The sequence below is a fragment of the Schistocerca americana genome, chromosome 6, assembly GCF_021461395.2.
Source record: "Schistocerca americana isolate TAMUIC-IGC-003095 chromosome 6, iqSchAmer2.1, whole genome shotgun sequence".
In the NCBI taxonomy this organism is placed as follows: domain Eukaryota; kingdom Metazoa; phylum Arthropoda; class Insecta; order Orthoptera; family Acrididae; genus Schistocerca; species Schistocerca americana.
The window spans coordinates 435,610,315-435,624,993 of record NC_060124.1 but is presented as its reverse complement, the minus strand read 5'-3'; the positions used below and the strand labels follow the sequence as shown (position 1 = coordinate 435,624,993).

Below are 14,679 nucleotides of genomic sequence, written 5' to 3'. Positions count from 1 at the left end.
CCCAAAAGTCAAGACAGGAAAAATTTCAGTGCAAAAATTGCTCTGGTCAATCTGGCACCCATTTTCCCCGACATTGAGCCTGTGAATACCGATGGAGGGCCAAACATTCAGGTGGATTGTGACTCGGCAGCAAATTAATTTGTACTCCTCTTTTCCCTTTGCTGCTTTCTTACATCCAAATCTGATGTTTCTTCAATGGAACTGTAACAGCTACTATTGCCATATGGCTGAACTCTGTCGGTTTATACCTACTCACTTTGCAGCTGGCATGGCTCTACATGAAACATGGTTTTCTGAAACCCAACTCTCTACTATTAAAAATTAAGATCCCACTGTACAAATTGCATTAGCGCCAAGAGGGCATCTGGAGGAATCTGCACATTCATTCGATTTGACATTTTCAATGAGCAGATGCCACTGTCTACGGCATTAGAAGCAGTTGCTCTTCATGTCTACCTGTCATTTAAGGTAACAGTATACGATAACTGTCTACCCCCAGACAGATTTATACCATATCATAAGCTGATGGAACAGCTGCCTCCAACTTGCCTCCTGCTGGGTTGACAATCCTCTGTGAGCCACCCAAACCACATGTTTCAGGTGCCAAGTAATAGAGCAATCAATTTCAGAGCTGGAAATCGGACACTCAGCTATAGATATTAGTTGGCATCTCAAGCATCTCTCTCTGAATTCAGTGATACATCCATGGCGACCTCTGTGACAGCAACCACTTTCCTGCTATTCTCTCTTTCTCTACACATTGGCAAGTCGAACATAACCAGGCGGGTCACATTGGAAAGCCAATTGGCAAGCCTTCATCTCCAGAACAATTTTTGAAACCAGTCAAAAGAAAGGCATCGAAAGAATAGTAAAAAAATACATACTGTGGAGGCAATGATATCCTTCCTTCAGACTCTTCCCGAAGGACACCAGTGCCATGGTGACCTGAAGAAAAAACTGCAGCTATCAGGGCATGGCAGGGCACTTTGACACAAGTGCCATCCATCTACAGAACATTTAGTAGCATACTTGAGACTCTGAGCAAAGACACAGTTTTTAATAAAGAAGAGAAAGCAGGATTGTTGGAAACGGTATGTATCATCTACAAGAACCCACAACCTACCACTGCGTTTGTAGCTACATACTGTTCGCAGTATTTCCTGGCATCCTCCTCAATGGCAAAATCTGTACTGATCCTGCTATTATTGCTGAATGTTCTGTGGCACACTGCTGAAGTGCGTGCATGCAATAAATACAGTAGTAATTTCATGATTCAGAAATGCCTGGCAGAGCGAAACTCGTTATCCTTCGCTGCACATAACTTTGAATCATACAATATGCCATGAAATCTTCACGGGATATCAGCCGAGCGTTGTCGTCTTCTAGTTACAATGTTTCAATGGCTTGCATATCCATCATCTTTGCCTGAAGATGATGGATACACAACCCATTGAAACGTTGCGACTAGAAGACGACAACAACGCTCGGCTGATATCCCGTGAAGATTTCATAGCTGAAATTCACCGACAAAGCCTGTAATCGCACATACAATATGCCATTTACTAAATAGAAATTTCACAGCATTTTAACAAACTGGTGAGACACAGCCCCTGAAAATGTTAGCAGTGACAGCATAAAACACATCCTTTGGTTGTCAGTCATATTTGATGGAAGCCAGTGTGGAGTTGCTAGTCTCCCACTGCATTGGGTACCTCCCCAGTTTGTGGATAGGGGAATGCTCACCAGATATAGTGCATGCCAGGGAAACACCCGGGGTGGACTGACACTAGTGTCTGCTGTCTTGTAGTGTGATATTGGCTTATCAAAGACTAAAGAAAGAAAACTTTGAGAATAATTTACATGGTCCCCTGGGTTGGGGGCTGTGCGAGAGCCAGCTCCTCACACAAGTGAAACAATTAGAATGCTAAAAAACCTAATAATACGCCTAGGAAAAACTGGAATCTTGGATGATGAACAAGTGAAGAAAAAAAGAAAATGACATTTGGATGCTGGAATGTGTGAGGTATCTCCACAAAATTGAATTTATTAGCAACAGAGATTGACAGGTTCAAAATGGATGTCGTACTCTGAGACCAAGAGGAAAAGCAAAGGAGGAGAACAACTAGGTAATGATTTATATATTTGCAGTGGGATGTCCAAAGCAGCAAGAGGCAAAGCTGGAGTCTCCATCATGACATGGCAGGCATGGAAACAGTGTGTCACAAATTGGGACTTTATTAATGAATGCCTTTTTATGGCAGAAAAGACTGTTTGCAAAAAAAGTTGTAATTATTGGAGTATACATAACCACAAATGAGAAGAGACCAGGAGAAAGATACTTTCTAGACAATCCTTAGAAGGACTGTAGACAAAATCCCATAGTGGAAGGAACTGCTTACCATGTGGAATTTGAACAGATCTGGAATGAAAGAATCTTGTATGATAGCGGGAAAAGGTGGAGAGACAGAATACAGTGATAATGGAGAAATTGATTGAAATTTATGAACAGTTTGACATGAAAGTTACCATCACATTTTTTAAACACAAGGATATTCATAATGTACTTGCAATAGAATACTAGAGAACTTTGTTGTATAATAAATTACATTTGACAGGCAAGTATTTTCAAGGCAGCATACATTAGAGCATACATTAGATCATACAGAAGAACCCAGTGTGTATCAGACCATTATCTAGTAAAAATGAAGAGTTTTTGGCCATGGAAGAATGCAAAGAATGATACTAACAACACTAAAATGAATTGTGCTGAGAAAGCTCAGAATCTACAGTTCAGTGTTGACAGCCAACAAGATGAAAGTATACGAACACTCTTTGCCGCCAGGCTGGGAACAATGTTGCAAGAATCATTTGAAGGAAGTACAAAGTAAATATAGGAATACATAAAAACCAGTGTTATAGCAACAGAGGTGCTGGGCATATAGGGAAACAACCACAGCTGTACAGCAGAATGGTGGTTGGAGGAAACAGAGGTGGCAATTAAAGGAAAGAGGAACATTTTCAGTCAGTGGTTCAATAATAAACCGAAAGCAGCAAGAACAGTCTACAAAGAAAATAAGAACGAAGTGATGGAAAAAATACAGATAGCAAAGATGGGAAAGGACATGTACAATGCCAATAGTGAACTAGTATTTGTGGGAGTGAAAGAAGTGTTGTCAGTATTAAAAGGGCTTCAACAAGAGACAAAAGCAAAGACTGGTCTTCAACTGATAACACCAAAGGAATGGAAGAATATTTCTGGAAATTATTGAGGATACAGAAGAATAACTGGAAGAAGGAATAGTGAACAGAAAGGAATAGGAAGGGAAGGAAATCCAAATTTTAGAAAGTGAGGTGAGTACGAGGTAAAGAATGGTAAATCACCTGGATGAAGTGATATCAGTCTGGAGTTCCTAAAATATGGTGGTGACAAAATTGTGAAACTAATAACATGAGTATTCAATACATTGTTACATGGAGATTCAGTAATCAAGGAAAAGAAGCTAGGTTATATTAATACCACATTTAAAAAAAGGATGACAAAAGCTGCTTGAACTATCGAGGAATTTGTGTTATAGACACATTATTGTGAAGTTTTGGGAAAGAGATTAAAAACAAGCTGGAAATTTCAAAAACCCAGGAATAACATTGAGGCTTCACAGCTGGTAGATCATGCATAGACTGAAGTCTTACATCCTTGTGTAGTACAAGGAAAGATGATTGACAGAATTATATTAAGTAGGAAGGAAGTTACAGAACATATGCTGTGTACAGATGTTTGTTTTCGTTGGTGCAGACATTAAACGGTGGGAGGGGTGGGGGATGTGAGAAAATGGCAAGGTGTGATGATGAGTAAATGGCTTCACCTGCTGTTGACGGGGCCTTAGATGTTTTGACATCAGGGCTTTGTGGTAGCTTGACCATCAAGGAACAACCACACTACAAGAATGAAAATAAAAGACAAGATGGTTTCGTGACAAATAAAATATATACAGCAATCTTGGATGTTATGTTGAGCCTTTGAGGTGTATGTCATATGAAAAGCTATGTTCTGCTCTAATTCATGAGTCACTCTAATGATCTATTCAACCATTTAAGGAAATATATGTTTGTAAAAGGAAGTGGTCAAGCCTTTCCTTGGCTGCACACTGGATTTCAGAGGCACTGATTAGCAGGAGCTCTACTCCAGGAGAATCAGCTACAGCTATGCCAACTGGGTTAAAAAAGAAGGTTAACGCATCAGATAGTGCATCGGGTGACAAATTTCATGAAACGTGCTTTCAGCTTCAACTACAGGAAGTGAGCCAGCAGCTACATGAAACCTTACAACAGATCTTAGAGAAACCTAGGTAGAAATAAAAAAACATAGGATTAATTTGCGTAGATTTAGAAAAAGCATATGATACTGTCCTGAGAAAAATACTTTGGAGAGCAATACACATGGAAAACATAAAGGATCCTTTAATTAAAATAATACAAGAAATGTATAAACGTAACATGTGTCAACTGAAAATTGATAATAAATCTTCTCAGAAACATAGAACAAGCAAGGGTTTGTTAAAAGGCTGTCCCATGTCACCAACATAGTTTAAAATCTACAGAGACTGTAGTCTTAAGGCATGGTCTCATAAATGCAATGGGATGGGGCTAAAAATTAAAGATGGAGTTTATTTACGTCACCTACTATTTGCTGATGATAAAGTAGTTTTAATTTAAGACAGAAGATGCAAATTATATATGTAATAGAGTAGCAGTGGAATGCAGAAACTAGGTATTGAAGATTATCAGAAAACAGAATACCTGACTGATGATCTAGATGACTTATACATAGAGGGAAATAGCATTAAGGAGGTCAGTACTTTCTGTTTGGGATGCATTTTAGAGATGGAGGGAAAATTAGAGCTAGAAATTAATAAAAGAATTAAGAATGGAAGGAAACTCATTGGGATGCTCAACTTAATCTTTTGGAGCAGAAATGTAATAACCCAAAGCAAAATAATCGTATATAAATCAATATTAGAGAGCATAATTATGTATGGAATGGAGACATGGATTACTAATGACACACACACACACACACACACACACACACACACACACACACACACATTTAAAGAGAATCGAAGTGAAAGAATACATGACATGATCGATGGATGGAAGCAAGTTACAATGGTATGGGCATTTAAGAAGAATGGAGGAAGCCAGAATACTGAAAATTATCCAGGAATGGGAAATGAAGAGGAAAGAAGGACACACTAACTGGCTCCAAAATGTACAATGAACAATGAGAAGACTTGACACAGGGGAAAAAGATATACAAGATCAAAACAGCTGGAGTGACATCCGGAGAGATTAAGATCTTATGTAATGATGTAATAATTTCTGGGTATTTGTTACGTCGACAAAACCATGTGTATAGAGGTAAATCTCAATTAATTAAAAAAATTTGATGGGGAGGAGAGTTTCAATCCCATTGGTAGGATGGTATTGTTATTTCTCTCCTGAAAGTGGGAAAAGACCCTCTTATTGTACTTATCATTGCAGTGGATGCTCTGAGTAGCCTCGGGCTCCTTTTTCACTCTGCATTACAGCACATTTTTAAACTTTAGTGTACATATTTTATCTATCCGTTTATTTAAGCTAATTAGTTTGTAGTCTGTACAATCTGCTTTTTCTCACATTTTAATTGTACTGAAAATGTCTACCTTCCTTGTTATATTCTTCAGTGACCAGCTAGAATTTTTTTTAGGTGCCTAGATTTTGTCATTTTCAACTATATGGCTACAGCTAGTGTCACACTCACTTTTAACCATTAAGACATTTTCACAACCCTAGAGCTGACAATTCTCCTTTTCTTGCTACATATGTTTTTACGAGAATTTGCAGTGAGGGACTAATAACAAAGTAGTTTAATCCCTCTAAACCCATAACCATGATTGTTATAAAATAATGATGCTCTCCATACTACCCAGCCGGCTGGAGTGGCCAAGCGGTTCTAGGCACTTCAGTCTGGAACCGCGTGACCGCTACAGTCGCAGGTTCGAACCCTGCTTCGGGCATGGATGTGTGTGATGCATTTAGGTTAGTTAGGTTTAAGTAGTTCTAAGTCCTAGGGGACTGACGACCTCAGATGTTAAGTTCCATAGTGCTCAGAGCCATCCATACTACTCAACAAAAGTGAGCTACAGGTCACTTAGAAACAACAAAGTAAGAAAGATCCAAGCAGCTAAGTGAGATTTCTTTGGGCTGTGAAAAGATGCACCAGTGTAGACAAATTAAGAAACACACACACTTAGAAGGTATAAACATGTTCAACATGAGGGGGAGTAATGGACAACAGAAGGAAATGGTGGGAGCATCTCAACAGAATGAACAGCGGTGGACTTCCTTACAAAGATACAAATTATAATCCAATACACCGAAGGAAGTCTGGGCAGGCCAGAGAAGAGATGGGTGCCATAACAAAAGCCTAATACTTGTTGTACAAAAGATAAGCATTTGACACAATCAAGATACCTTTCAACATACAACCACACCACAACCCTAACAGTTTGGCAACATTTGTGATAAACAAAAAGCATGTCCAATTTTTCAACTATTGTGTACATTGTGAATGTCTAAATAACTTCATGAGCAAGTTGTTTGACTGCTACCACAGCAGATCACAGACTAAAAGGCTTCAAACTCACATGAACTGTTTATATTTGGTTCAGTAGGTCAGGCATTTGTGGAAACTTCTGCAGATGGTGGGAGAGTGGTTGGTGGTGTTGTTATCTTGTTACTGTATGATAGAGCTCAATCTATTATGTTTTTAAAGTCCTCTTGAAATAATTTTTCTGATGCTACAGAAAACAGTTCATGGTCTTTAAAATGCCATATTTAGCATCTTTAAATGTTGCAAGTTAGTTGTGTCTATCAGAAAATTCTCCACATTGTCTGCTATAACTACTGAGAAACTCTTCTCATTATACATATTTGTTCTGTATATGTCTGGGCGGGCCTGTCTTAGAATACTGTCCGTCGTTTAGTGTGTGTGTCACTTATCAACTTAACATAATGATTTTTCATATTATTTTACGGGACCTTCTATTAATGGAAAAATTCCATTTAGCTAGAAATATGTACAAAAAACAGAGGTCAGTGTAATGAGTTGTTCAGAATTTTAATTACAAAGAACTGTAAAACTTCACATTTGGAAAAGGTAGTTTTGTTTTTCATAGTTCCAGTGTAGATTGAAAGTTAAATAATAATTAGCTTGAAACTTAAGTTTGCAGCCATGTGATATGCACAGAAGCAACGAACAGTACAATCTTCATAAGATCATCAAGATTTTCTTCTTCTCCATGTTATGAACATGGCTACACATTGCCATGTTCTCGATAACAGCAATAAGGAACTGAAGTGATTTCTTCGTACTACTTTATCGAAGAGGACAAATGCATTCCATGAATAAAGTTCTATAGTAAACAACATTCCATTAGAACTACTGATAACCTTGGGAGAGCCAGCCCTGGCAAAACTCTACCATCTGGTGAACAAGATGTATGAGACAGGCGAAATACCCTTAGACTTCAAGAAGAATATAATAATTCCAATCCCAAAGAAAGCAGGTGTTGACAGATGTGAAAATTACCTAATTATCAGTTTAATAAGTCACAGCTGCAAAATACTAACACGAATTCTTTACAGACGAATGGAAAAACTGGTAGTAGCCAACCTCAGGGAAGATCAGTTTGGATTCCGTAGAAATATTGGAACACGTGAGGGCATACTGACCGTATGACTTATCTTAGAAAATAAATTAAGGAAAGGCAAACCTACATTTCCAGCATTTGTAGACTTAGAGAAAGCTTTTGACAATGTTGACTGGAATACTCTCTTTCAAATTCTGAAGGTGGCAGAGGTAAAATACAGGGAGCGAAAGGCTATTTACAATTTGTACAGAAACCAGATGGCAGTTGTAAGAGTCGAGGGACATGAAAGGGAAGCAGTGGTTGGGAAGGGAGTGGGACAGGGTTGTAGCCTCTCCCCAATGTTATTCAATCTGTGTATTGAGCAAGCAGTAAAGGAAACAAAAGAAAAATTCGAAGTAGGTATTAAAATCCATGGAGAAGAAATAAAAGCTTTGAGGTTTGTTGATGAAATTGTAATTCTGTCAGAGACAGCAAAAGACTTGGAAGAGCAGTTGAACGGAATGGAGAGCATCTTGAAAGAAGGATATAATATGAACATCAACAAAAGCAAAACGAGGGTAATGGAATGTAGTTGAATTACGTCTGGTGATGCTGAGGGAATTAGATTAGGAAATGAGACGCTTAAAGTAGTAGATGAGTTTTGCAATTTGGGCAGCAAAATAACTGATGATGGTCAAAGTAGAGAAGATATAAAATGTAGACTGGCAATGGCAAGGAAAGCGTTACTGAAGAAGAGAAATTTGTTAACATAGAGTATAGATTTAAGTCTCAGGAAGTTGTTTCTGAAAGTATTTGTGTGGAGTGTAGCCGTGTATGGAAGTGAAACGTGGATGATAAATAGTTTAGACAAGAAGAGAATAGAAGCTTTCAAAATGCGATGCTACAGAAGAATGCTGAAGATTAGATGGGTAGATCACATAACTAATGAGGAGGTATTGAATAGAATTGGGGAGAAGAGGAGTTTGTGGCACAACTTGACAAGAAGAAGGGACCGGTTGGTAGGACATGTTCTGAGGCATCAAGGGATGTGTTGTCATATGATGCAACTGCTATTGACATTAACACCTCTGTATATCTCTTATATGTAGCCTTTGTTTCAGGGTTGACAATAGTAAGTAAAGATAAACATGTCCTTCTCATCATTTCATCAAATTCCTATTACTTTGCCTCTCTGAAAAACAGTTTCCTATCACAAAATAACGGAGAATGTCACAAGTTTGTACGAGCTGACTGTGATATCTGTGGGAAACTGACTGATAATCCTGCAAGTGGTTTCTTAAGTGTCATTGTGATCAGAGTTGACTGAAGCACGTCTTTGTACATGTTTTAAGACCTGGTATCTTTCAACATGTGTCTCACTTAGGAACTTTCAAAGAATGGTTGTCTAGATTCTAAAGCCCCTTTTTAATTTTAGTAGTAGATACTGTATCCAACATCTCTTAAAGATCAAACTGTTGTCGGTCACTTCATCGGTCTGGATTACACAAACTACTGAATTTGTTTGTTGCATTATACATGGTCCAAATTTTATTGAGCGTTCACTGTGGACGGTTTACATAATTAGTAGAACAGAAAAGTAAAGGTACTTTCTTATATTTAAAAAAAATGGGTGAAACTTACAATCCTTTGGAATGTTGGTGTCACTAGCATCAGTGCTATTAAGTAATTTAGCATGAATGGAAACCTTAGAGGAGCTGGTGACAATACAGTAGATGAATCTGTACCATCCAGCTGATGAGCACATGCTAATTATTCACTTGATGAACTTTCATCACTTGCCTCATCTGATAACACATCATGTGTTGTCAAGCCCTCATGCAATGTCAGATCCTCTGTTGCTGCTATTTCTAAATGCATTTTGTAAACTACTATACAAGATGACAAACGTCTCTTAATTTCTAATACATAAAACATGCATACACACAATGGGATCTCTAGTGGTAACAACTGCACCCAAATAATCGATGCTGAGCAAGAAGTATGAAGTGGATACTCTGACTTCAACAATCAACTACTGGATAGAAACAGTAATATTTAGGACTCCATTTTTAAAGGGTTCTTGCAGAATTACTTCAATAAACTTGGGATTTTAAGTTTCCGATATATTTTAAAATAAAAGATAACACTTGACACAAGTGGTTAATGGTATTTATATTATTAACACATCTTTAATGACTGCTTCATTTTGTTAATATTTACATTCGATTCTCACATGTGCCGAGTCGTTCTCGAAATATAAGGAACTCTATAATTGAATTAATTAATGTTTTTTTAAAACTGTGATTCAGTATTTTATGTTTATTATTTGCTGTCTTTACATGGTTACAGTGTTGAGAGTGTACCTTTCTTTTGAAAGGAGATATGCTCTACAGATTATATCCTTGAAAACTGCTGTTTGATTTTCCATTAGAGAGAAGACTAAAAAGATTTGGGAACGATATGAAGATATTATGATGAGGTACATCGCAATGACTGATGAAGTCGTAGCTTTGAAAAGTGAGACTGGTGTTACGGAAAGAATGAGATTGCGTGCAGAGGAGGAAATAGTTAAACTTAAACAGGAGATTGAGAAGAAAGGTGAAGGTAATGTTTATCTAGCTTTCATCTGTTAGGAAAGTAGACCCTTGTGCAAACTTCTGTTTTATTTTGCAAAATGAACCACACATTATTGTTTAAGAAATATAATAAATGCAGTTTTACAGTAATTCTTCATGGAGTCAGAGTTTCTGAAATTTGCATGTCAAAGTTAGTTTCCCTTCTGTTGCTTCACTAATTTGTGAAACCATTTGCTGAACAGCATACATTATAATTTTATCATAAAGTTTGTTTTCTATTCTTTGACAACAAGTTTAGTTAGAACAGTAAGTGTCCTAGGCTGATGAAACTAACAGTGTCTTGACATAAGGAAGTTTGTCAGTGTATAAATTTTCAACAGTAATCTATGTAACAAATTGTTTATACCTAAAAACAAAGATGATGTGACTTACCAAACGAAAGTGCTGGCACGTCGATAGACACACAAACAAACACAAACATACACACAAAATTCAAGCTTTCGCAACAAACTGTTGCCTCATCAGGAAAGAGGGAAGGAGAGGGAAAGACGAAAGGATGTGGGTTTTAAGGGAGAGGGTAAGGAGTCATTCCAATCCCAGGAGCGGAAAGACTTACCTTAGGGGGAAAAGGACAGGTATACCCTCGCACACACACTCATATCCATCTGCACATACACAGACACAAGCAGACATTTCTACTGCTTGTGTCTGTGTATGTGCGGATGGATATGAGTGTGTGTGCGAGTGTATACCTGTCCTTTTTTCCCCCTAAGGTAAGTCTTTCCGCTCCCGGGATTGGAATGACTCCTTACCATCTCCCTTAAAACCCACATCCTTTCTTCTTTCCCTCTCCTTCCCTCTTTCCTGATGAGGCAACAGTTTGTTGCGAAAGCTTGAATTTTGTGTGTATGTTTGTAAATGTATGCTAATAGCTCAAAACAAGTGTTAGAAGGATATTCAAAAAGTAAATGACATTAATTTATAAAGAAAAAGTGCAGGTATATAAAGACACGTTTTATTATATTCAATTAAAGCTACCACTGTCAGTTCTTTGTCCACATAATTGCTTCCTACACACAACACTCTTGTCACATCAAGTAACAAGTTTTTCAGTGCCCTTGTTGTTGAATTCTCCCACCCATGAGCTAAATTGTGCATTGGAACAATCCTTTAATTCATTATCATCTTCAAACCACTGTGACCATAGCCGTTTCATTATCTGAAAAAGGTAAAAAATCAAGGTCTAAGTCAAGCATTTTCATTGTGAGAAATTCATTTGAGCAGTGCAGAAAACTGAAGCAGTTGGGAACAATTGAAGCAATTATGAATCTCGTGATGGAAAACCAAATGATTAAACCTGAAGGTCCAAGCACTAGAAACGTTTTACAACAAGAGCCAAAATTATTGGCTGCGGAGTTTCTCGCACACAAAACTGGAATCAGAAAAGCACCTCCCACTGAAAATTAGAGGAGTTGAATGTGTGATTGAAGCAACACAGACTATACCCGAATTCGAACAGACCACACAGAATGATACTACTGCAGCAGCAGGGTAGGTAGCAATGCAGGACGCCACACCGACCATCTCAAAGGCAGCTCTTGAACCACAACAAACAGTCCATGTTGACGCCACAGTTGTTTACACAGCAATCTGGCCTATCAAAACCTGCAGAACTGCTGAAAGTACAAACTCTCAAAAAGCACAATAATTAAACTGGTGCTTGTATACAAACATAAGAGTGGCAGTTCCACACCAAAAACAAATAAGAGGAGGGAGTTAGTGACAACAAACAAGCAGAAAATGAAAGGGGTGGGGGAAGTAGGCTGCCTGTAGAGAAAAATGTATCTGCGACACTGACTCAAAAATCAGTGTAACAAAAGGTGGATTTAAATATCGTTAAAGATCCTTTGATGTTTCCAGTGGACAAGATATTCTTAAGAGTGGATGGCGTAGGTACAGAACCCAGCCAACTGTGTACAGAGCCTGGAAGAAAAATAAAAATCAAGGACTCCAAAGACTTCAGTGTTGCTACTTGTGTAAAAGAATCCCATCAGAAATTCCCGTGGAAATGAAATGAGAAAACAACTGTTCAGTCTACATTAATGATCTTCTCTGTGGCTTTAACTCAAGCTAATTTAATGTTGGCTCTGAAAATTTATAAATTACATTTGATTTAAAATTTGCATTTCAACAACAGTTCATTTATGAATAAGAAGCAGTTATTCTTATCTTACAGGAAGTTAGTATTTTAAATTTGTCAGTTCCTGGGTTCCGTACATTAATAAACATAGCTCCGAAAGAAAGTACAGTTGTTTTATTAGGGGAAGGTATTCCCATAAATCATAAACTTAGGCCGCAAGATAAGTTTGACATTCATGGCTAACATTAAATAACAATAAAAAAGATATTTATCTGTTAGACAGGTCCCCGCAACCTGTTAATAGGTAGTGACTTTAACTGTGTGCTCAACAAAAAATACCAGTCACCGACTTTTAACTACTGCAAAGAGCCACACGAGTTGGTTCAGAATGTTAAACTGAAAGACTCTTGGGAATTAAAGTATTCCACTGTAGCGAAATATTTTCCTCGCCTCAACTTTGTGCAGCCAGCTAAATAGACTGCATTGTCTGATAATATAAGTGAACAGATTTTTGCTGTTGATGTGGTTCATGTGGTGTCACCGCCAGACACCACACTTGCTAGGTGGTAGCCTTTAAATCGGCCGTGGTCCGTTAGTATACGTCGGACCCGTGAGTCGCCACTATCAGTGATTGCAGACCGAGCGCCGCCACACGGCAGGTCTAGAGAGACTTCCTAGCACTCGCCCCAGTTGTACAGCCGACTTTGCTAGCGATGGTTCACTGACAAATTACGCTCTCATTTGCTGAGACGATAGTTAGCATAGCTTTCAGCTACGTCATTTGCTACGACCTAGCAAGGCGCCATTATCAATTGCTATTTATCTTGTGATGCATGTACTGTCAGACCGATGTTCACCAATTATGGATTAAAGTTAGCTATTCCAGAAGCTACGCACTATTTTTGCTACTATTAAGACCTTATCCTGTTCCAGACCTCACGCCATCCTGCGTGAGCTTAAACGCGTGCCCTTCGGCCTCCCATCCTAGTGAATTGGCTGTCTTGCCAGTCCACAAAAGTTCTGGCCTGTTTTATGATTATTCTGCTCTTTCAGTAACTGTAAACTTACCAAGTGACATAGATGGCAGTGGATGTTAAACATTTCACACCTCGCACACAGCGAATTATTCGATGTTATAAGTGACACTTATCATGCTTATCTATGCTCAAACAATAAATATTCGTCAAAATCAGAATGGTGGACCAGTTTAGCCAAAAGGAAACTTGGGCAACACCTAGTTTATTATGGGGCTCAAGAAGCAAGAAACAATAAGACGACTTTTGTTACAACTTATTGAGAGAGCTATATGATACATCCAGAAATAAACTTGATAACAGCCAAACTATTGAGCATGGAACAGAAACAAACAAATTGAAACTCACAAGATAAAATCAAAACCCAAATCTCTTTAAGTAGCAACTTCTATGTTCCATTTCATCAGAGACCATATAAACGATAAATAGACTTCACAGAATGCTTGGAAACGGAAAATGGCAGCTTACTCACAAAGCAGAATGACATTGTCCAGAAAATTCAGCGACAATTTGAAACAATGTACTCTCATGATGAAACAGGCGACACGTCTGTAGGAGAAGACTGACTAGGCTGCATATCATGCAATGTGTGTTTCATATTGTGCAACACAATACCTGTACAGCAACTGTGTGCCACGTGCTTAACCATACAAAAGGCTCAAAACTAATGCAATGGTTGTGGTAAGAGTGCTGTAGCTCCAGAGCAGGAGGTTGTGGCACCTGGCGTATGGTGCGAGTTTTGAGTGCCTCCACGCTCCAAGGTGGAGGCGTATGACACCCATTGGCCATGAAGCTGTTGGACAACACAATGGCCCAGGGGCCATCAAACACCCCACCCCCCTTCACACACACACACACACACACACACACACACACACACACACACACAAAAGTGTTTTACAACAGGAACAGTACAAACAAAAAAGATCACCGTGGACAGTGGATCACTCGGCTCATGGGTGAAAAACACAGCAAATTGCGCATTGAAATATGAACTGCAGGACAAGTGAACGTTGACATTTCACACACACACATTGTGATCCATGGATTCCATTCCTGTTTCACGTCAGGCTGAGTGTCAGCAGTATATTGAAGCTGGCAGCATTTTTTGCTTTGCTTTGGAGACTGGAGAGTATCGTGGCCGGAATGATGCGTGATGTGTCCCCTCAAATGTGCTATGTGCACCTGTCCCCTAGTGGTTCGCATACCAGTGCTGCTTCAGCAGTGTGCACAGCTGGCTGGCACTGCAGCACGCACCA

At 38.7% G+C, this 14,679-nt stretch overlaps 1 protein-coding gene across 4 annotated transcripts in view; it reads left to right on the top strand.

The window, feature by feature from the left end:
• Positions 1–14,679, top strand: part of LOC124619528 (protein Spindly-like) — a 125,739-nt gene that overhangs the window by 91,753 nt on the left and 19,307 nt on the right. For 2 of the 4 annotated variants that reach the window (XM_047145979.1, XM_047145978.1), the window contains exon 8: positions 10,102–10,274. The exons of 1 other annotated variant lie outside the window; for it this stretch is intronic. In XM_047145979.1, the coding sequence (XP_047001935.1) occupies positions 10,102–10,274 (173 nt within the window). The remainder of the gene's footprint in view (positions 1–10,101; positions 10,275–14,679) is intronic. One more of the 4 variants, XM_047145980.1, reaches the window with a different exon arrangement.